The 25,058-nt window shown below is 37.8% G+C and overlaps 1 protein-coding gene across 1 annotated transcript in view; it reads left to right on the top strand.

The window, feature by feature from the left end:
- The first annotated feature begins 302 nt into the window (after positions 1-302).
- CRISPLD1 (cysteine rich secretory protein LCCL domain containing 1) overlaps positions 303-25,058 on the top strand; it is a 47,944-nt gene continuing 23,188 nt past the window's right edge. The window contains exons 1-2 of the mRNA XM_047728687.1: positions 303-990; positions 1,981-2,300. Of these exons, the coding sequence (XP_047584643.1) occupies positions 2,043-2,300 (258 nt within the window). The 5' untranslated portion in view covers positions 303-990; positions 1,981-2,042. The remainder of the gene's footprint in view (positions 991-1,980; positions 2,301-25,058) is intronic.

Raw genomic sequence — 25,058 nt, 5'->3', positions numbered from 1 at the left:
CTATGAAACCCCTTGTCCATCTGGTCATCGTAAAGGTTTAAAGGAGCCAAAAAGAACAACTCAATTCTAGACACTGGATCCTGGAAACAGAAGTGATCTCCTGGAGAAAATAAAAGAAAAAGCCTTTCCTCCCCCATCCCTCCGCACCGCCTCTCCCCCCCCAACATTCTGCATCTTCAGGATCTGAGGTGTTAACCCATCCCCACTCCTACTGCATGGTCTCTGGGGCGCCTCCTTTTCTGTAAGGGTTGTTAAAGTAATTGGAACATCTCAGGAAGCAACCAGGAAGAAGACCTCTGGAAGCAGAGGAGCTGTGAGGGGCGGGAGGAGTTGGGGCCGTCCAAGCATACGCCTCCTACGGGGTCCTGATCCGCACGCCGGGCCTCTGAAGCCCAAAGTACGCCCACAAAGGCCAAGCGCCCGGGCTTCGCTGGGCTGGGGGAGAAGTAGGGCGGCTGCTCCCCGCTCGGCAGCAGGCAGCGGGCCAGACAGGGTAGAGGTGGGGGTGGGCGAGGAGGGGCGCTCACGTCACGTGCGCGCGCAGGGATCGCAATAAATGCCCGGGAGTTCGGGGAACCAGCGGAAGCGCTCGGCTCCCGGCTCTGCGCACAGTGGATTCTCGGAGCGGGAGCGCGAAGTCGCCGCCAGCCTTTACCTCCCAGCCCGGCTCCTGTCCCCGCCCCTTGCTCCTGCAGAGAGCGCTCGGGGGAGCTCTGGCGCCCACCGTGGCTTAGCCGAGCGGCTCCCTTTCGGCCCGAATTTCAGGCTCTAACTTTGGAGCGCGTCGCCTGCTGCAGGTCCTGACGGAGCCGCGGAGGCCCAGGCTCGCGGCCACTCTCTATCAGCGCCCTCGTCGCTCCAGGACGCGCCGCGCCCCGGTCCTTCCCGACCCGACTCTGTGTGTGCGGTCGCGTGCACAGGCTGGGGCGGCTGTGGGAGGCCGGACGTGCTGCTCTGCTCCGCGCTCCTACGGAACTTCACGCTGGAGAGGTAAGGGCATTTCTAAAACGCATCGCCGAGTCGTCAGGCTCCCACATTTTCCTATCTACCTTTTTCTTCTAAAACCCGTCTTTAAAAAAAGAAAAACAAACAAGCAAACAAAACAAAACAAAAACCAACTCGTAGAGAGTGAGCGGACACGGAGAGTGAGGGGGCTGCTTGCAAAGCTGCAGCGATGGAGATTTGCGGGCGCTTGTGCTTCCAAGTGACTGTGGGTTTCACCTTCCCCTCCTCCTGTCGCGCGCTTTCCGTTTGGGTTAAGTAAGTGAAGAGCGCGCCTGCGGCGTGTGGGAGGAAAGGCTGAAGTTGCTGGTGAACTATTAGCTTTATCGGGTGCCGGCCACAGGTTGGACACACACTTTCCAGGAAATGATTGAATTCTTCTTGCCCTGCGCCTGGTAAGAGATTCCTCCCAGACCATTCTTTGGCATTAGTTTCATGGGCCTTCTAGATGTACCCGTGGATATATATATGAATGACATTCTGTACTTTAAAACATTCACCTCAATTTCAGCATGTTGTAGACATGTGTCTGAGTGTCTGAGAACTGGAGATGGGACACTGATATAAAATGATACCTTAAGACACAGAAACGTGGACCCCTAGATTGGTAGAATACACTGTAGATAGATAATACCCTTTCCAGGCTGCATGCGATATATAGCCGTTTAAATAAAGCCTTTCAATTAAGAAACTGATTTCAAGGTTGGACTCTTCGGGCTAATTTTTCCATTTATTTTTGCCTCATGCATGTTATCTTGGTACATATAATTGTTTATTTTGTGAAAATAATGCATTGTGAAAAATCCTCTAGAGAAAAATGGATTGGAGGTAGTTATTTTGAAAAATGCATGTCCTTTCGTTGACATTATATAAACAAATCAAACTGGCACACTTCTTCTCTAACTTATTTTACTTTTGTTATTAGAAAATTAATATCTGCCTCGATTTTCACCTTAATCACACCGCATGTCTTTATAGCCAAAAGGAGAGGAAGAGCCTGTCTTGGAGATTTTCCCGGGGAAATCCTGAGATCATTCATTATGAAGTGTACCGCGCAGGAGTGGCTCAGAGTAACCACAGTGCTATTCATGGCTAGAGCAATTCCAGCCATGGTAGTTCCTAATGCTACTTTATTGGAGAAACTTTTGGAAAAGTACATGGATGAGGATGGTGAGTGGTGGATGGCCAAGCAGAGAGGGAAAAGGGCCATCACAGACAATGACATGCAGAGTATCTTGGACCTTCATAATAAATTACGAAGTCAGGTGTATCCAACAGCGTCTAATATGCAGTATATGGTAAGGACATTTTTCAAATGGTATGTACAAAAAATGTTTATTAATGCTTTTGGTCTTCCTGGTTAAATTCCCTCATGCTATTATTTAATCATTACCATTTGTCCTGTATGAAATTAGAAAAAAAAAAAAAGGCAGATTTTCTTGGGGACTATCTTCATCTGCATATTCTTTTATCAGTGTTCCCTTTATTCTAAGAGCTCTTTGAATTTCAGAGTAGAATTGAATATCTTCAGATGCAATGTTCCTACTGAAAGCTCTAAATTCTACCCTTACCAGGAAGACTCCTATACTGAAAATGCTGAACAGCTCACGCATTTGCTTTTAAGGGACTTAGTAGAACAATTGCTTCCTAATTCCTAACTGATGGACCTTATGAATAGTGGATCTGAAAAATCAGGGACCAATAACTTAAAGCAATTTTCTGGATTATTGATAACTTTCCAATGGGTCCTTGCTTCTTACCAATATGTAAATGACCCATTGTAAAGGGTATATTTCTGTGGTTCTTTATGGGAAGCAGTGCTTTGGCAATTACTTTTTTTTCTTGTGGGTTTATTTGTGCACTTTGACATGTGAAAACAAGCCTGGACAAATATTTTTTGAAAAATGTGGTTTATCCATATTAACGTATTTATTTTTAGAGTAAAACAGCAAGTTTGGGAAACAAACTTACATTATTATTATTATTATTATTTTTAGAAAGGTGGAGAGGGGCCAACGGAGAGGGAGTGAGAGAATCTTAAGTGGGCTCCTTGCCCACAGTGGAGCTGTACATGGGGCTCGATCTCATGACTCTGAGATTATGACCAGAGTGGAAATCAAGAGTGGGATGCTTAATTGACTGAGCCACCCAGGCAACCCACAAACTTACTTTTTAAAGGTTATTGGGATATTACTTATTAATGAATGTATTCCTTTATATCTTAAATATATAAAACATTTTCAAATATCTATTATACTAAAATCAGGAATGTACTAGCAAAAACTGGTAAGTAATTATTGGTGATAGCAATGCTTATACAGTGAAAATTGGGAATTACATTTCTCCCTTGGATACATTGTAGGGTATAATTAATTTTAATGCATTCTAGTTTTCTTCTTTCTTCATTTACATTAGTGCTGATGAGTATTCTCTAGGCAACTTACATGATATATGGAAGTTCTAAGTTCACATTACCCATTACAAAATATAGCATATTATTTTAACTTTCATTAGGAAAAAAAAAAATTACCCTGAAGAAAGTAGGTAGCACTCAATAGAACTCATCAGAGGTTAAGAATCAGGGCCTGGCAATCAGGTGGTCTGGGTTTAAATTCCGGCACTGATACCCACTAGCTGTGTGATTTTGAGCAAATTAATTTCTTTCTACTTCTGTTCCCTCATGTCTAGCATGTGTACTCACTGCAGAGGGTTGTTGTGGGGATTGAATGAGATAACCTATAAAATTTAGCTCATCAGGTATGTTGTAAGGTCTCAGTAAATGTGACTATGACTGAGAGTTAATTTTATGTCTCCCCATAGTGTTTAAATAAAATACCTGAGGAAATCGTTAGCTCTTTTCAAAATTCTGTGCGGGCCATGACATCTGTAATGTCTCACATTTCGGCTTTTTGCATATTTTAAAGCGTTTGTCCAAAGTAAAATATTCTATGACTTCTTCATTTGTGAGCTTTAGAACAGCAAGAGCCAATTATGGAGCCTTTCCAAGTAGGCCACTTTATGCTTATTCCATGTGGATAGGCATTCCATTGCTTTATTTAAAATAAGGAAGAACTTGGGAGTTTGAACCCATAAAAAGAAACCTGAGAATATTTGTGTGTGTTTTAAGTAATATGGAAATAATGAAAGAACAGTTCTGTGATTCGTTTTCATGTCTGACTTCCAAAGAAAATAACTGCCTATTGTATGATGTCTAGTCTGGGGTGTTTATATGAGTTTCTTTTTAGTTTCACTGGTTTCATTCTATCCTTGAAATGTAGATTTAGAAACCAGCCAGGGTTTATGTTGTGTTGCCCTTAGATACTATTAGCACTGGAACTGTGTCTTGGCCATTAATCAGCTGCAAAGAACTTCATTGCCCAGCTGTAGTGGAACACATTTTCTAGAATACACATTTAAGGGGAAAGCCTAAAAGAACAATACTATTTTATGTGAACTATAGTTGACTTATGTATTACATAGTAATAGAAGTACAAGATGTTGATCAACCTTGTGAAAATGTTATTTATTCACATAATTATTTAAAAGTGTACTTATTCTGAGAAAGCAAAATTAAAATTTGGCTTCAAGAGTTATTTCCTGTAAAGTCTGCCATAACCTAGAGTGCCACCACTTTGTCTACTTGTATGCTAGATGTCACATCATATTAAAAATGTGAACAGCCAGTAACCTTATTTATGCTTGGAGTTCATGTTAGTGTACTTGTTGTACTTGGACCTATGGCAACCAAACCACATCCACATTTACTAACATCACATCCCTATCCCTACTCTTTTTTTTTTTTTTTAAGATTTTATTTATTTATTTGACAGACAGAGACCACAAGTAGGCAGAGCAGCAGGCAGAGAGAGAGGGAAGCAGCCTCCCTGCTGAGCAGGGAGCCCGATGTGGGGGTTTAGTCCCAGGACCCTGGGATCATGACCTGAGCTGAAGGCAGGGGCTTTAACCCACTGAGCCACCCAGGCACCCCTCTATCCCTATCTTATCCTCATTTAACTAATAGAGTTAAAAGTTGACTCTGGAATGCCACATCTTCCCTTGAAGAGCTTATAGGTTGATTGAGAAGAAAGAATAGACACATTCGAAAATGTTAGAGTAAACAAGGGCATAAAATTCTCTGCTGAGGTGTGTGAATAATGCCAAGGGAGCACAGAATAATGGAATATTCCTAACGGTGAGAGTTAATCGGTGGGAAAGGTGGGGTTTATGGTGTTCCTAGAAGGTGGTCAGGATCCTGAATTGGAGGACATAGCTCACCTAGAGGAAGAGAGACAGGCAGGTGGTGTTTCCATGGAACCTTCTAGAAGAGTAGGTTAAGGAAAGCACAGACCTGGGGCAGAATCAGGAAGGGGAGAAATGAGTTATTCGTTATTGAAACCAGTGATGCTTGGAAAGGCCCCCTAGTTGGCTTTCTTTTTGAAAGCTCATAAATGAAAAAGTTCTACAAGTTTTTACTTCAGACAAGCACTTTAAAGAGAGAGGTTACCCACTTTTACTTCTGGGTAAGCTGAGAAACTAGAGCTCTAACATTACCAAAGGAAACTGTTGCTAGAAGAGGCAATGGATTTTTAAAGGAAAAAGTACTAGCAGGTTCACATTTGCCTCTGCCGCTTACTGGTATGTGACCTCTGACAGTCAGCAACCCTTCAGGGCACTGCTTTTCTCAGTGGTAAAATTGGTGTAAAGAATAAAACCACAAGCCAAAAGGAGATAAGACATTTGATATTGTTGCACATATGCTCTTTTTTCAGGCCTTTCCTTCCCCCGGGATTTTCACCTTATTGTTTTGTTGTTTTATTTTTCTGGTCATTTCATCAATGTATTCTTTTTCCAGCTCATCTTGTAAGACTTTGTTTCTTAGGTTTTTCCTTTTGGCCTTCTCCCTTGCTATAAGATATTATCTACTCCTTTGACTGTAAATACCAATCTGTGTATTGATGGTATATTGTCCATACCTAGTTTGTATCTCCATGTAACTGTCATCTCTTTGAGCTTCATTTTCATATTTCCAAATGACTACTGGGTCATCTCCATGTGATATTACTCCACAGTTATTTCAACCTTAAGATGTCTGAAAAGAAAATGAATGCCTTACCCTTTTTCCTCTACCCTTGCCTGTGATCCTACTTCTTTTCCTGGATTCTTAGTAGATCTCATCAGCATCAGCTCAGTTTTCTGTAAGCAAAGCAAAACAAAACAAAATACCCCACAGAATAGAAAACTGGTCCCATCCCCCCAGCTCTTGCCATGCTGTCATTCTTTCTTCCCACTTTCACATAACATGCACACAAACATAAATACACAGTTACGTGCCGAATGCTGTAGATTCTGTCTCAGAAATGTCTTTTGAATTCATCTCTTCCAATTCATCCCAACCTTTTCTCGTTATCTCACCTCAAGATTGGTACCACAGCTTCTCACCAAACAGACTACACCAGTCTGTTCCTACTTTATTTTTTACTTTAGTACACCTTCCCCATTGTTACTAAATCTGTCTTTTTCTTCAAACAAATCTGTGGTGGTTACTCAGCTGTTCAAAACTTCTGTTAACTTCTGGATGCTCTCAAGTTGAAGCCCACTTTGATTAATGTATAATTAAGGAGACACATCTTGTCAATTCTGCCTATGGCCCTCAACTCCGTTGTGTATATCCCGATCTGTGTTCACATCGAACTGTTTTCACTGTTCTTAAAGGTGGTTGTGCTTCCTCGTGTCTCTTTGCTCATCAGTTTTGTCTCTGCCTCGAATGTCTGTGCTTCCCGTCTCCTCCACATAATCTCTTATTCAAGACTAAGCTCAAATGTTGTCTTTCTGCAAAATTTTCTCTGGTGCACCCATCCCTCTGTCCTATTACTTCTGTGTTCCTAAAGTATTTTATTCAAACCTATTGAAAGTATAACAGTTTTGTTGCAATTAAATAGTTACGTATCTGTTTTCCCTTCCAAGACTTTAAATTTCTGGAAGGGTAAACATCCTACCTTATTAATGTTTATAACCCTGTGCCTGATGCATAAAAGTGCTCAGTAAATATTCGTTGATTGAATATTGTTGGTGGTGCAACAAATCTGTTGAATGAAAGGATGGGTGGAAAATAGAGGAGATTATATATGAGATAAATGTGAGGACAGGACAGGTAAGAAAGAGGAGTTAAAATAATAAAAGTTCTGGAAGGTAGGATATCAGTAACACTGGAGATACTGACATAGAAATTGGAAATGTTAGAGATGAAGGAATGAATGTTTCAAATAATTCAATATTTAAAATATTGGTAGTACATCAAAAATTATCCTGTAATATGGAGCTACTGAGATAATAATAAATACATTCAAATGGTCTGGAATTCAAATACTAAAATGAGTTAATGGATATTTACCTCTTGCTACAAATTTTTAACATAGAGCCTCTAAAACACTATAGAGTGACTGATCCCAAGTGGTTCACTATGACGCAAAGTGTACCTAAGTCTAGAATGCGCTTTAGCAGCCAGACTACTTTACCTAAAAAAAGAACACATGGGCCAATTATATAAGCCATTTTCTGGTATTATAGCTATTTCCATGTCTTTTAAGGAACTGTTGACAGTCTGCTGGGAAGGTTGATAGCTGTGCCTGCTTGTTCTCACCTCACATATAGGCAAAACTATGGGCAGAACCTTGGCATAGCACTTTTCCAAATGTAGAACAAAATACATCTGGATACCTCTGCTTTTGGTAGGCAACTGAAGGCCCTGAGCCAAACAACCAGTGGTACTTTTGGTCCATGGTGCATGTTGTAATAACTTGGTTCCAGTTTGTCACTTAGATTTTTTTTAAGGCCACATTTAACATGGGAAGTCAAGGTGTTATTGGTCTTGTTTTTTTCCTGTACTTCAGTATAGCAGATAACCCTAGAAACGACGTGAGACAACCTAGTTTGCTAAACAGGGTGAAGCTAGTCTGGGTTCTGCCCTATTTCTGTCTAGCCTAAATCCAGACCTGAAAGAGTGATCTTTGTCTTATGAGTTGCTCTGTTTACTCTCATTAATCTATATTTTCTGACATTATTTGCCACTTTTTACATATATCCAGAATAAATGCAGGTGATGAAATGATGACATCATAACTCATTTACCCAAAGCTCCATGTTTACACATTTTTTATCTTGTTAAAAGTGGCAGGAATTCACATCAACTAAGTTTTTGTGACAAGTCTTGATTCCAAAAGCAGTTGTTTTCCTTGTGTATGTTGGTGCCTACTTGGTAATTTTCAAAAATTAAACGTTTGCGTCTTTTATTGATATACAATATAATATTCATTTACTTAAAGGTACATGAAATATTTCTTGATTTAAAGAATATTATCATTATTTAAGTTATTAAGGCTTTTTATTCTGTATTTAAAATAGCTTCTTTAATTTTCCTAAAGCATTTTATCTTAATAGTATTGTTTAGATATAATGAAGTTACATATGGTTCTCGGTATCTTGGTCAACACAATTAAAAAAATTTCAAAACCGTAATTTAAATAAATGGTTATTGTTTTTTAAAGACAATGGAACTTACAATTAATGTATTTTTTTCAGAAGTGCATTGTAAATCGCAATACCCATAGGAAGAAAGCGACAGAACAGTCCAGTTTATATAATCTAGTTATTACCCTGGAGTTTGGGGAGATTAAAGATATCTCCTTAAATGTAAACAGCAAATCTAGGGTCTTAGAAAGGAAAGAGGAGAGAAGTAGTTTAAGGAGGAGAACAGAACACTCAAAGCCAGAAAATGCCACAAGATTTTGAAGTTCTTATTGTTATTTGCTCCTTCATTCAGCGGGTATTAGAGGTTTACTACATGGTAGGTACCACTAGGACCCAGAAGTAAACACAACAAACATTCTTTGTCCGGAATAGGTGTGAAGATCCTGAATCACCATACTCAGCAAAGGGCCCTTATACAGAGGGAGGGTGGGAAGTAAGGTAGAAAATGAGATCAGAAATTTAACTGAGAAGGACAGATTTAGATCATTGTAGAAACTCACTTTTAGGGCCGCCTGGGTGGCTCAGTCAGTTAAGCGTCTGCCTTCAGCTCAGGTCATGATCTCTGGGTCCTGGGATCGATCCCCACATCAGGCTCCCTGCTCTATGGGGAGCCTGCTTCTCCCCCTCTCCCTGCCTGCTTCTCCCACTGTTTGTGCTTTCTATCCCTCTGTCAAATAAATAAAGAAAATCTTGAAAAAAAAAAAATAAACTCACTTTCAGTCTGATTGGTAAGAAACCATTTGAACTGTGTGAATGGAGGAATAGTATGATTTTGTACTTACACAGAATCACCTGGGTTTGTTGAGAACAGAAGTTAGGTGGTACGAGGTGGGGCAAAAGTGTGAGCAGGGAGGCAAAGCTATTGCAATAATCCATCTAACACTGATGACTGGTAGCCATGAAGGTGGTGAGAAGTGGCAAGAGTGTGAATACACACTAAAACCCCTTTGTAATTGTAACATCAATTTTGAAAATTTCAAGGAAGCCTATTGCAAGACTAATGAACTTGCTTCAGTGAGCCAGGAAGCCAGTAGGCTGGGAGTTTCTGCATTTGATGCAGGATGAAATCAATTCCTGGCTGCAGTTTTTTGAAAATGGATGGTGTTTCTATTCTAGTTTAATACCAATGGTGAAGATTCTGTGTCTTTCAACTTGTAGTGACTTCCTAAATGGTTACAGAGATCCCAGAAGTCACCCAGTTACTTGACACACACATTTTTTTTTTACTTTTTTTAAAAAACATATAATATTATTTGTTTCAGGAGTAAAGGTCTGTGAATCATCAGTCCTACACAATTCACAGCACTCATCACAGCACATACCCTCCCCAGTGTCCATCCCTCAGCTGCTCTATCCCTCCCCCACCTCCCCTCTAGCAACTCTCAGTTTGTTTTGTGAGATTAAGAGTCTCTTATGGTTTGTCTCCCTCTCTGGTTTCGTCTTGTTTCATTTTTCCCTCCCTTCCCCTATGATCCTCTTTCTTGTTTCTCAGATACCTCATAACTTGATACCCATTTGCCAACCAAATTCCAAGAGATTAGAGGAGGTGGAATCAACCTCTACCTCCTCACTTCCCAGAATAAGGATGCCTCCTGTTTCCCCATATGGTTTTCTCTCTTCCAAAAGCCAGTCCACTCTCTCACTCCCTCCATTAACAACAGAAGATGAGACCTTTGGCATGAGAAGCAGAACAGAATAGTGGCCTAGTTCTTGCCCAGTAACCACCAGTTTCTTTATCATGAGGTATATCATTAGGATTTTATTTTATTTTAGAGTTAACAGATTTTGGATGTGGTGTATGGCTGTGTATTTTATGCCTGAGGAACTAGAAGTATTGGAGTTGTGGCATTTTTAAGATAGGGAAGAATGTAGATAGATCAACTCTTGGTAGAGAAAGCTGAGGTTCAATTTTGGACACATTAAACTTAAGATTTAGCTAAATATCCAAGCGAATTTGTCAAGTATGCAATTAGACAAGTGTGGTATAGTCTAATCTGGAACATCGAATTAGCATTTATCAGCATTTATGGTATTTAAAGGCATGAAGAGAGAGAAGATCATTGAGGAAGTGAGTATAGATAGAGATGTTTGAGAAGTGAGCCCTTAACACACTTTATGGTGTAGAGATAGAGAGGTGGAGAGAAACAGCAAAGAAAATTGAAAATGAGGGGGAAAAAAAACAATAACAACAGCAGAAAACCTAGGATCATGATGTTCTAGAAGCTAAATGAACAGAGGCAGAAATGGTGGTCAGCTATGTTAGATGTCGCTTATAAATAGATTAAGTAAAATGAAGAGTCTTGAATTTAACAATATGGAGGCCACATTGAAGAGCTGACTGTTTAGGTGAAGTCGTAGTAGTCCAAGGTTAGATGGGCGGAATGGGATGAAAAAAATGAGCATGCATGTTCATTCACTCATTCATCAAATATATGTGTTTCATTTTCTATGGGCCAGGTGGTATCTGCATTAACTCTTTTCTAACCAAAAATTTTCAACATGGTTTTAGAAGATGTAACTCAATTAGGGAACATATCCCACATTTGTAATAACAGTCAAGAGGAAAATGCAATTATTGAGTAATTATTGAGTATTTTTTTACCTTTACTGAATGCCTTCATTAAAAACAAAATCATTTATAATGATTTATAATCATAATTGAATGATATTTAGTTCAAGAACATCCTTTGCTATTGTTTAGCTGTGTCCTCTTACAGTCTTTTTAGTTTATTCAACCAAATAATTATATATGATTTAAAATTTAAATTCTCATATTTTTAACGATTTTTGCTAATTCAATTAAAGCCAAGTATTTATAAAACTGACCTATATGTTTTATATATTGCTATGTACTCTATATACATATATATATATAATATCTAGTTCATTGGAAGAAAAAGTACAAATTCAAGGGGTAATGAATTGTCTAGTTCAAGTATTACAGTATGTCTAAGTAACGTTTTCCTTATTTTCCTATGTATCTGTTGCCTTCAGAATTTTAGGAAGTTACAGAAAAACGTTCATATTGATTAAACCAATTTGTTATTGATGAACTTGTGTTTGAGAAAGCATTTAACTCAACAAGTCCTGATAGAGCATTTTGTGTTGGGCAATGTTCTTAATGCTGGAGAGTACATCATTGTATAAAAAGTTTAACAAATTAATGAAAGTAAGGAGAATGAGATGATAAAGAAGAATAGAGTTGGAGCCAATCTTGTTGAGTAGTTAAGGAAGGCTTTTTAGAGTTGGTGGCTCTTGACCTGAGAACTAAGTTGTAAGAAGGAATCAGCTAAACAAAAATACAAAGATCTGGGCAGAAGGAATACTGGACACAAAGTCTCCAAGTCAGAAACAAAGTGGGGATTTTCAGGGGTCACAAAGAAGGCTAGTGTGACTGAACTTTATTCAGTAATGAGGGAGGTGTTAGAAAATGAGGTAGACTTAGAAGCATGGGCCCTTTTGGGTTATAGGTGAAGAGAAATTCGGATTTTATCTTGAGTGAAGTGGAACTCCAATGGAAAATTTCTTGCAAGGGATTGACCTGGTCAATTTCCATTTCAAAAATTATTCTTTTTTTTTTTTTAAAGATTTTATTTATTTGACAGAGATCACAAATAGGTAGGCAGAGAGAGAGGGAGAAGCAGACTCCCCGCTGAGCAGGGAGCCCGATGTGGGGCTCGATCCCAGGACCCTGAGATCATGACCTGAGCTGAAAGCAGGTGCTTAACCCACTGAGCCACCCAGGCACCCCTCAAAAATTATTCTGACTACATTATGGAGAGTGGTCTGAAGGAGAGTTAAGGCTGAAAACAGAGAGATAGTTGGGAAGCCATTGCTATATTCTGGGTCTGAGAGGATGGTGACTGGGACCAGGATGTTAGTGGTAAAGATGGAGAAAAGTGGGTGGCTCAAGGTATGATTTGATGGCATTGCTGATGGTTTGGTTAATATCTTTAATGTGAAGCATGAAGGATAAAGAGAAATCTGGGATGTTTATAGGTTTTGCTTAAGCACATTAGTGGAGAGCTGAAACATTTTCTAAGAGGCAGACAGGAATGGGTGAGAATGAAATCAGAAATTTCTTTTTGGCCCAGCTTCATTATGATGCCAAAATGTCATCTTCCCTTGGGGTTTAATGGTCATTGGGGAGATGGAACTAGAGATAAGAATGTGGAAATTATGTAGATGTTATTAGGAAGCATCTTAACTGACCAAACAAAATCATCCAACGAGAAGATTTTTATGGACAAGAGTTGAAGGCCTTGTATTGAGGCTTGGGATCCCGCAATGTGTAGGGTTTGAACAGAGAGGAGTAACTAACAAAGAAAGCTGAGAAAAAGTGGTCAGCAAGATTGGAGGAAAAGATAGGACAGACTGGTATCTCAGAAGCCAGAAGGAAGTTCAACAAGGGACAACTCAGCATTTCAATATTGCTGAGAGGCTGAGTAAAATGAAGAATAAAAGCCAACAGTGGTTTTGTTAACATGGACGTTGTTGATGACCTTGATAAGATTAATTTCAATGGGGGGATCTGACTGGAAATCTTATTGAAGTGGGAAGAAGAGAATGGGAGGAGAGGTAGTAGAGAAGGAGAAGTTACCTCAAGTAACTCTTTAAGATGATGTTTCTATGAGGGAAATTGGAGAAAGGAAACTAGCTATTGCTAAAGGGGAAGATGGGCTTTTTTCCATTTTTATTTTCAGAGTATGTTTGTAGGTTGATAAAAAAGTTGAGAAAGCACTTGGCAGTGGGAGGGAGAAAATACAGCTACAATGTCACTTCATTTATTGTAATAGGAAACACTGAGGCTGTAGGTACCGAAGCAGATGGTTTGGTGTATTCAATGAAGAAAAGAGAAGAGAATTTTCATGTGGATGCTTCCATTTTTTTCCCCAGTGAAATTATAAAGCAAAGCCATCAACAGAGATTGAGAGGGCAGGAATGAAGGGTGTGAGGAAAAGACATTATGAGCTGGTAATTTCAGACATACTGCATATAGATCCATGTAGAATCAAATGTATGGGAGGTTTTGAGATGTTTTTGGCTCATTTGGTTCATAATGCTTTAAGTTTAAATATCCAATAGATATAAAGGAGGTTTATTATATAGTATGTCAAGGTGTTTCCAAAAAACATGGAGATTTAAAGTGTTGATTCCTTCTCTGACTTGCCATAGGTCACATCACTCTTTAACAGCCACTTTGTGTGATGTCACCTGCTTGACCTGTGAAGACATTTGACTAGGCAGCTTCTGGAGATGAGACAGACATGATTAAAGGCATGTTAGTGGGGTTTGAGTTTTAAAGTATTCAGCTACTGTGTAATACCGATGAAGTACAGATACAGACCAAAAGTATGATTGGGGTTCATATTGCCAACTGAATGCTAAATACAGATAATTGTATGGGAATTCCAAAAATTAAATTATGGGACCGATCCAAATATGTTACTTGGAATAGTGGGTTACTAAAACTTACCGAAGATAAGAACCTGTAACGATGATCTGGTAAACCTTACTTTTTTTCTTTTAAGTAGTTCACAGAATCAATAAGGTGTGGTTAAGTCAACTAACCTCCAGTTTATAGCAGCATATTTTCTATTTTAGCAGCTTATCAACTTCAAAAGCAAAATATGAATATGGACATAATCTATTTAGTAGGCTATGCTGCTTTATATTTTAAGTTTTTAATCAAAGAACATTTGGAGATCAGTCATCAGGAAATGAAGGATAGCAAGTGTTTTTCATTAGAAAAGACATTAGGTATGATTTGGGGAATAGGGTGCTGTAGTCCAGCACTGCTCCAACTTGTAAGTGCATCTGAATGCCCCGGGAATCTTGTTAAAATATAGATTTTGACTCAGTAAGTCTACATGGGCTTCAATATTCTGCAAGCTCCCAAGTGTTGTGGGAGTGTTATCTGGGAACCCCAGTTTGAGTAGACCCTAGGCCCCATGAAGGATGTGAAACACTGACTCTGGAATTTAGATTCTTTTTTTCCCCCTCCTAAACTATGACATTCACCTTCTTCCTTTTTATAAGGTAACAGCTGCAACTACTAATGCAAGACAACAGAAACTCCTTTTCACTCTTTTTAGAAGTACTTAGAAACCAAAAAGATGAAGGCATTTGAATGGTAAAACCCCCAAATATCTCATGTTTATATCAGTCTAATTGGAGGAGAAATGGAAAATGAAATCTTAAAATTAGCTAATGGCACAGTTCTGCAGGATAGTGACAAGAGAGGTGTAGTCCATGATAGGATAAACAATAAAGGGCATATGAGTGAGGACGGAGGAAGTGGAATTTCAAATTGGGCAAGTATGGAGGGGCAACTAGGTAAAAGGATAATGAGCTATTAGATAAGACCCAGAAATGAGCACAAGAGTTCCCATTCATAGGCTTTCCCATGTATGTTGTTGTACCTGATAATGTAAAGCTAATCCTGCAAAGGAGGCAATCCCATAAAGGTGCTGAGAGTAAAACATACAACTGTATTTTATATTTTCTCAAGACATGGTAGGTCCATATCTGAAATGCTGAATGATTGACCGTATGTGGTGAGATCAGATGTTGTCCAGAGTAGGGAAGCCAAAGCGCTAGACATATTGAGGGGCCATAACTCTAGACTGAGATGGAATAAAGGCATCAGAACTTTTGTCTAGAAAGAGAGAGTAGAGAGGTCTGTTCACCAAGAGATCAGTGAACACAGAAAACTAAACAAATGAAAAGCATCACTCTTCCACAGGAACATCTATGCCGTGGTTCCACGTACCTTGGGTTTTTTGATGCTGTACAGATCTTGCCAAGACTGATGAACTTTGCACATGTTAGAATGCCTTATGCCCTCCGTGTTTTCTCTCTAATGAATTTCTTCTCTTCTTAAGAATCTGTATCTAGGGGCGCCTGGGTGGCTCAGTGGGTTAAGCTGCTGCCTTCGGCTCAGGTCATGATCTCAGGGTCCTGGGATCGAGTCCTGCATCGGGCTCTCTGCTCAGCAGGGAGCCTGCTTCCTCCTCTCTCTCTCTGCTTGCCTCTCCGTCTACTTGTGATCTCTCTCTGTCAAATAAATAAATAAAAATCTTTAAAAAAAAAAAAAAGAATCTGTATCTAAACCCTTCCATACAGAGTTAGGTGCACCCGCCACACACTTCCCTAGCTCCCACAGCATTTCATATCTGCCTCTGCCCCAGGTATTTGCATCTTGTCTCTTTCCATTCCTTTATGGGAAGGGCCTGTGCTTTAGTATTTTTTGCATTTCCCAGCTGAGTGGCTGATAGATACTCTGTGCTCAATTCATGCTAGTTAGAGTGGAAAAAATGGGATGAATAAATAAAAAATGAAAAGATGATTAGGTTTCAACAACAGTTTTAAAATGGGTAGGATGCAAAAGGATTTGGTTAATTCTGTTCTGATAAGAAAATGCTCTTAAAAATTATAAAAACATTGTTTGTAATGAAGTATTGTATTTATGTTTTACTTTATTTTATAATTTTAAGTGCAGTTGCATTTTGGTTAGGTAAAATCATTTTTAAAAAAATCATTCTTAAATAAGCATAATAGGTGGCTAAATTGGCATTGGATTTCAGTGACTTTGAGAGTTCCATTGGTTTATGGACAGCTCTGTCTCATGAAGTGAGGATGGCTATACCCTTCAGCAAGTAGGGATACTCTTTCAGGAGATACAGGGATCAGAGTGCGAAGACTTTTGCAAAAGAGCAAAAGAGATGTTTTTGAGATGTAAATCACAATATGGTATTAAGTACAAATTAATATATTTTAAAGTGTACATAAATCTGAAAGAATTTCAGAATAAAGCAGTAATCGGGAAAGGCTTCTTAGAAGAGGTATGTTTTGAAATAGTATTTGGAAGAAGTTCTAGTCATTGTATGGTGGGGAGTCTAGAAGAGAGCATTTGGATGATGAGAACCTTCTTAGTAAAGGGGTTGATATGAGAATATGTGAATAGTTGATTTGAAGGCAAGGACATGGCAGCCATGATCTGTACAAATTGAGGGTTGCAGAAGAGGGGGGTGGGTGGAGGGATGTGTAACTGGGTGATGGGCATTAAGGAAGGCACGTGATGTGATGAGCACTGGGTGTTTTGTGCAATTGATGAATCATTGAACACTACATCAGAAACTAATGATGTACTATATGTTGGCTAATTTAATTAGAAAAAAAGAAAAAAAAAAAAAAAGTGATCCAGGCCTCTTAAATGGAGATATTTGGGGATGTATTTTTTTCTACATATAATGAAAAGAACCTTGTTCAAGTGCAAATCAGACAGACTGGAGCAGCATAACCCTATTCATCATTCTATTCATATCCAAAAAAGAAAAAAATAAAAAGAAACATTTCCTTTGGCATAATCTGGCAGTATTCATTTGATTTTTGTAAGTGAACTTATTACAATGGATTTCTAAACATGAGGTTTATGAATACTTTTAAAATTATTCCTGTATGTATTTGTGTATGTCATATATATATGTATATATATGTATATATACTTAAGCTTTGGAGGTAGTTGGGAGCTTCAGTGGAAATAGTATCTTAGAAATTTAATAGGAAAAAGGTCTTTAGGTTTGGAAGTTTATTGTTAATAGACTCAAAGCAAAGCTAGGAATAACTTACTCTAAACTTTGTATAGTTAATATTGTGTTAAATCTGAATTGTAGGGCATTATTTACTTTTCCATTGGGACTTTAGATGGCAACAATTGACTATCTTGTGTTTCAATCATTCAAAATCTTGGATTTGAATTTCTTCCCTAGTCACATGAATATCAGCAGTGTTCCATTACAAGGCTATGCAAATCACAGCAGATTAAGCAGATTCTTTTTTTTTTTTTTTTTAAGATTTTATTTATTTATTTGACAGACAGAGGTCACAAGTAGGCAGAGAGGCAGGCAGAGAGAGAGAGGAGGAAGCAGGCTCCCCTCGGAGCAGAGAGCCTGATGCGGGGCTCCATCCCAGGACCCTGGGATCATGACCTGAACCGAAGGCAGAGGCTTTAACCCACTGAGCCATCCAGGCGCCCCGATTAAGCAGATTCTTAAAGGAACATGGAAATAAGAGAACATTTATTAAGAGCTAATAGGTATCAGGTAATATGTTAGGCAGTTTGCTAATATAAATTCTGTGAGCTATTTTTATTCTCAAATATTATTTTTTAGCAGGAAACAAATGCTTCAATAACAAGAGTTCACCAGGAAAAAAGAAAAAAAAAGGTGGTCTACATGCAGAGTTGGACAGGGCTGAAGTGAGTCATAAAGGATGGAGTGCACCCAGGCTTGAATGGTGAAGGCACAGCCTGGTGAGAACTATTGCCTGGAAGTAGGGCTGTGTGATAGGGCACTGTCATTATCACAGTGAGGCAGAAGATTCAAAGGGGATGAATAGAGTTGGTGCTACAGACTTAAATTCACCTCACACCCTCGGATTTCCTGTTTGTGTCTCCCATTAGCAAAAATCCAGGGCCAAAGAGAGCCTGAAGTAAATTAGTATGTAGGATTGCGCCTTTTGAGACATAAATACTACCACTTAAGGACCGAGAATGGCTTTGTGGAAACAAATGAAGAATATTAAATACGGTATTCTTTCTCAGATTTTCAGATAAGGACTTTTGAAAACCGTATTTCTTAAAATCATCATCTTAGTCATTGTTTAAGTATTGAAGAAGAAAAAGCTAAAGACATTCTAAAGGACACCTAAAAACCTGATTGCTGTCATTATTAAACTAGCTCTAGTTTCCTTAATAGCTAAGGAAGATGGGAAACCATGTTTACATTGCTCCTGTTGACTGCTGAGAAGCAAAACAATTTATCATTCTTGCAATAGGACTTTTTTTTTTAAAGATTTTATTTATTTATTCGACAGAGAGATAACACAAGTAAGCAGAGCAACAGGCAGAAGGAGAGGGGGAAGCAGGCTCCCTGCTGAGCAGGGAGCCCGCTGCAGGGCTGAATCCCAGGACCCAGGGATCATGACCTGAGGTGAAGGCAGACGCTTAACCGACTGAGCCACCCAGGCACCCCGCAATAGGACTTCTTAGTGAAAAGTTAACGCAGAATTCTCACTATAAGAACAATGAACAACTTACTATAGCAGTTTCATTAAAACTATGTAAACATAATCATTTAAATGTTTCTGGTGTTAGCGTTTGGTTTAAATTGAAGTTACGGTGCTAAATTATAAGTTTTGGTTTCTATGTGTCCATCAACTTTTTCTTTTACTAATTTGTCTAAGAAGAAGTTGTTCATTTGTTAACCCATGTCTTTCTTTCTGAAAACTAGAAAAGCATCCCTAAGTACAATAAATACAAGCAATTAATATTTCATTTACTTTCGAGGTGCCTGGGTGGCTCAGTCAGTTAAGGCTGTGCCTTTGGCTCATATCATGATCCCAGGGTTCTGAGATTCAGTCCCACATCAGGCTCCCTGCTCAGCAGGGAGTCTGCTTCTCCCTCTACCCCTTCCCCCTACCCATGAGCTCTCTCTTTCATATTCTCTCTTTCTCAAATAAATAAATAAATAAAATCTTAAAATAAGAAATATTTACTTTCCAAACCCAAGTTGTATTGAAATAATTGAAATATAAAATATAAAGTAATGCATAAGTATATACTGTAGAGTGATTTATTATGAGAGTTTATCTTTCCTATCATATATTTTTCTAGGGTTGACTATCTAAACTTTATGAACTATAGATAAAACACAGGTGTTAACACTTATAAATTGGCCTAATGCTATAAATGGAGACTTAAATAACTAACTAATAGATGGTACTTTTTTTCAAAAAATAGATTTTATTTATTTTAGAGAGAGAAAGCGAAAGATGGAGGAGAAACAGACTCCCTGCTAAGCAGGGAGTCTGACATGGGGCTTGATCCCGGGATCCTGGGATCATGACCTGAACCAAAGGCAGATGCTTCACCAACTGAGCCACCCAAGCACCCCTGATTGATGGTACTTTTCAAGTTACTAAAGGATTTCCTTAAATACTGAAGTCTCCTCAAACATCTAGAACATAGTCTTTAAGATTATTAACTACTCCTAATAAAAGTAAGGAAGGCATCATCAACTTGGGTTAATCACTAAGTTAATACAAAGGTATCCCATTTCCAAAAATAATCCAAGTTCAGCTTTTTAGAGTCTTACCTTCTGTTTAGCATAGGTACATTATGAATACCTGTCAATTTGAGTTTGCATCATACGTGTATGTTTGAGGCAGAAAACTTGGGTCCTGTGTCAGGCTGCTTAACTGACTGAATCATCCAGGTTCCCCCAGAATCTGCGTTTAAAGATCTGGTGATTTACAAACTCTTGAAATTTTTTTTTTTGAAGATTTTTATTTATTTATTTATTTCATAGACAGAGATCAAAGTAGACAGAGAGGATGGCAGAGAGAGAGAGAGAGAGAGGAGGAAGCAGGCTCCCTGCTGAGCAGAGAGCCTGATGCGGGGCTCGATCCCAAGACTTGGGGATCATGACCTGAGCTGAAGGCAGAGGCTTTAACCCACTGAGCCACCCAGTCGCCTCACAAACTCTTTAAAATTTCAGAAAGACTGCTGTTGAGGGTCCCTGTTGAATAGGGGTGGGATATAAGTGAGCTAGTTAAGTTATGACCAGACTTGGAAGGTCGTTGGCAGTGAGATGAGATGAATCAGTAGACATTTCTATGTAAGGATGGTGTTGAATTAGTGGCTCTGATGTCTCACAAGGAAAATCTTCCCCACATCACGCATTCAACATTATCTATTGAATATTGAAACTGTGGGTTTATTGAAATCATCTTGTGTGTTTATCCACACATTAAATTTCCATTTCAAAAATTTTTCAGTTTTAAGGAAATGAAGAGACAATTCCCTAAATTGTAGGTTGCTACTTTTTTAAGGTTTTAAGGCCTTATTTTAAAGTGTTTTAAGTAGAATACTTCCCCATCTGTCTCCTATCTCTGTAACTTCCAGGACACTCTCAGAAGTGCATTGCCCAGAGCTAATGCTACTTTCTCAGTACCTGGCCTCTGTGCATAGTAACACAGGTGTTCCCTTTGAAATCTGAGCCTTGTACATTTTCCCTGTCATTACAAAGTCTTTTCAGGACAGGTGAAGCACTGTAGTTAAACACCTGAGGTAATTTCCAAGTTGTAAGGAATGTGTTACTGCAGATTTCCATAGTGCTTTTTATACCAGATGACTTTATCACAAAAAACATCATACATTCTTTCAGCATTGATTGACTTGCTTATTATTTATTTCACTGATGTCAGTTTCTTCATTGTAATCCTGAATAATACCACCAACAGGGAGCAGAGAAGGTGGCTTAAAAAATTTATGATGAAGCATTATATTTGGAATTTAAATCTGAAATATCATGAACTGTCAAATGTGTGACTTGCATAGAATAACAGATTCTGTTTTGAAGGTCAGCTTATTGCTATGAGAGGATCATGTTGACAGCTTACCCTGTCAGACTTTAGGATTGCACGTTCTGATTCAAATAGGACACAGCAGTGATTTGGGGAAGGATTTAGTTTTGACACATGATGGATAATTTATAAACCTGTCTTTCCAGAAGTGAAGGCATAGCAAGAATTATCTTTTATACATGGTATTTAGAAAGACATGTCTTTGGTTTTCTTCAACAACTTCTACATTCATGAGCTGGCTAAAAATCCTTGTTCCTTTTAGCTGTGCAGAAAAGTTACATGTATGTTACATGTACATTAAATTGTAGAAGTCCATAAAACTATATCAGTTTTACAAAAATGTGCTAGCTGGCTGAAAATTCCCTTTCCTTTGGGCGGTGCAGAAAAATTACATGTAGAAATCTATGTCTTATTTCAAATGTTTTATTATTGTGTTTTTGGGACTAAGCTGAAGGGAGCCTGGTGTTTTAACTTCTTACGGAGAATATACCCTTATATTCAATTAAGTTTCAGTTTATCTGTTTTGGACAATATTAAAAATTCCTTTAATAGAGATGATTTGGAAATAATTGAGCTCTTCTCTAGACTCATAATTGGAAGATCTGAAACCTTTTTGATTTTGCAATCTTGTAAGTCACAGTACAGCTTTAATTCTTTTTTTAATTTAAGTGTGTTGGTATACAATGTTATATTAGTTTCAGGTGCACAACAGCCATTTGACAATTCTATATGTTAGGCAGTGCTTAGGATATAAGTATAGTTACCCTCTTTTACTACACAATGTTATTATGGTTTTATTAAATGCATTCTCTATGCTGTACTTTTCATTTCTGTAACTTACTTATTTATAACTGGAAGTTTGTATCTTAATCCTTTCAGCTATTTTGCCCATCTCTCTGCCCCACCTTCTTTCCCTCTGGCAACTACTAGTTTGTTCTCTGCCTTTCAGTCTGTTTCTGTTTGTTTAGATTCCACATATACATGAAATCTTATGGTATTTTTCTTTATTTGGGTTATTTCACTTAGCATAATCATCCATGTTATTGCAAATGAAAAGATCTCATTCTTTTTTATGGATGAGTAATATTGCATTGTAGCACTGAAACATATCTTCTTTATTCATTTATTGATAGACATTCGGATTGTTTCCATATCTTGAATATTGTAAATAATGCCTCAGTGAACATAGGGGTAGATATATCTCTTTGAATTCATGCTTTTGTTTTCTTTGGCTAAATACTCAGTAGTGGAATTACTGGATTATATGGTATTTCTGTTTTTATTTTTTTGAGGAAGCTCATTATTGTTTTTCACAGTGGTTGCACCAATTTATATTCCCACCGACAGTGCAGGAGGTTTCCTCCTTTTCCACGTCCTCTCCAACATTTGCTATTTCTTTTCTTTTTTTTTTTTTTTTGTGCTAACCATTCTGATTGGTGTGAGTGATATCTCATTGTTGTTTCAATATGCATTCCCTGATGATGAGTGATGTTGAACATTTTTTCATGTTTCTGCTGCCATCTGTATGTCTTTTTTGGAAAAAGGCGTATTCAAGTCCTCTGCCCATCTTTTAATCACAAAACAGCTTTTGTTTCTTAGTTAGAAATGCCCTTAATTGTCATCAGAAAGATTATTTTACAGTTTCTAAGTTCTTGCAGGATTCTATAAATAATACGGAACATTCTATAAGAGAGTGTAAGTGCAAAATAATAGTCTTTTAAAGCTGAAAGAAATTGAAGAGACTTATTCTATCTTCCTATTGTTACAGATAAGGAAACAGAAACCAAACTTGATATCACCAAGAGACAAATTTGGAAGTTCATAATTTAAATAAGAAAGAAAACTCTCCCAGGGTGTATCATGTATTTTAATTGCCCATTGAAGTACTTTGAGCAAATGCAAGCTTATTTTTAGTCTGTCTATGTAAGAAAATGAGAGGAAAATTTATGACTAATGACCTTTTTTACATATGTCCAAAAGCACTAGGGAAAGGGTGTTTTCATTCCCATTGAAAGTTATCATGCTGGGCCTCTGGCCTGGGTGGCTCAGTTAAGTCTGTTTCTGCCTTTGCCTCTGCCTTTGGCTCGGGTCATGATCTCAGGGTCCTGGGATCGAGTTCCGCATTGGGCTCTCTGCTCAGCAGGGAGCCTGCTTCCTTCTCTCTCTCTCTCTCTCTTTCTGCCTGCCTCTCTGCCTACTTGTGATCTCTCTCTATGTCAAATAAATAAATAAGACCTTTAAAAAAAAAGAAAATTATCATGCTGTTATTATTTCTGACTGCCATTGACTGCTCATGACTGAGGTAGGTTTGGAGATATAAGGGTGGTATTTCAGGTTAGGTATGGAGATATATATATGTCTCAAAACAAGAATGTTTGTGAAATTCCTTTTGTCAAAATTTATTGCAAATGCTAAGATAATTTTTAAAAATAATTTCATCATGCTATTTCTAGTTTTTAATGGTAGGAAGTAGACCAGAGCTCTAGTCTAGACTGGACTTTCAACATAATTGCCTTTTCAGACTATTGTGTTTTCATAATATTGTTACTTTGCCAGAAAGCAATACAGATTTTAAAAAGTCCATATTAAATCGCAAATTGTATCATGGACTGATATTTATCATTTGATTAGGTTACCTAACAGTGTGATAGTCAAAGACCAATTTTGTCTTTTTGCATTCATCTTGGAAATCCATTAAAACTGTATCAATTTTGCAAAAAAGTATAATAACATTATTCCTATATATTGAGATATTCTTTCCACTTGTTAGGTAATTACAGCATTAATTATATCTTCCAGTTGTTCTGGAAAAAGTTTATCTTCTCTATTTAAAGACATTTTTCTCAGCATGTCTTTGAAAAGACCTATTGTAGTTTTATCCACTTAGGTAGACTTGTAAAATGTTAGAAAGTCTTAGAAACCTATTTCTTCCTACCTAGAGTGATATTTAATAATTACAAAATTATGTGAGTTTCTAGTCAATAATATCCTTGTACATCTAAAGGTGTCAGACCATTTAAAGTCTGGTCAATTTAAAATGTCTTTACACATACTTTCTTTATTGGTGAATCTGACTCTATAAAACTACTTTACTTTAGTGTCACCGAGGGTGTTCTCTTTGGTAGACTCTATCACGATACATTTCCCAGGACATGAATTTTCAAATTTTAATACTAGAAAAAGTTGTAAATTTACTGTGGTCAAGAGGATATATTTAAGAATACTTAATCATTCTTAAGAGACAAAACTATTCTCAGTATCAAAGAGAAAGGAAAAGTAATATTACTAATGACAACTTTGGCGTAATGTACAGTGATAGAAGTTACTCATAACCTACCGATATTAACTCTAGTAAAAACTACAGTCTTGAATGATTTCCAGCTGTAATCACTTAAATCACTCATTATTAGAGCAGGATTGCAGCTATTCTGGTAGGAATATGAATTATATATGTTCACTCATGTTTCACAGAGGATAACAGTCAATGAAGTTTTCTGTACATGTCTAGATGTCCATTTTCTACCAGTATAATATTTTAGTACTGAAACTACTTTGTATTTCTAGGCTTACTTTTGAAAGTCCTTTGTTAACATTTAGGATTTCTCACACAGTCACACACATACACATAAAGCCTCCCTGTTGAACTGGCTTTAAAAATAATGTTGGAGACAAAGAATTTAGTAGTATTCTAAATCTTTCTTTTAGTAATAAAACTTCATTGAACAATTCACTGTCATCTAAGAAGGAATAGTTTACAGATAAAATTGGAAAATAGAGTAGTTTTCTTTCTACACACCTCAAGTACCCATTTTATAAAGAAATGGTAATTTTAAGTGTGGTTTGGCTTTAAATTCGTGCTGGGTGAATAGTTCAGAGAGGGAAAAAAATGTTCATCAGAGCATCTTGATTTTATTTACAAACTTGAACTTAAATAGAATGTGTAGAGACTAACTTACATTCAAGTGGGATGGGTATGAATTATTGGTGGTCTTAAAACATGTAATATAATGTTGTGGCATTAAAATAAATAAATAAACAAAATCTTAAAAAAAAAGATTTATTTATTTGACAGACAGAGATCGTAAGTAGGCAGAGAGGAAGGC

The sequence above is a fragment of the Lutra lutra genome, chromosome 4, assembly GCF_902655055.1.
Source record: "Lutra lutra chromosome 4, mLutLut1.2, whole genome shotgun sequence".
Taxonomy (NCBI): Eukaryota; Metazoa; Chordata; class Mammalia; order Carnivora; family Mustelidae; genus Lutra; species Lutra lutra.
The sequence above is the reverse complement of the archived record's forward strand: the minus strand, read 5'-3'. Positions and strand labels throughout refer to the sequence as shown.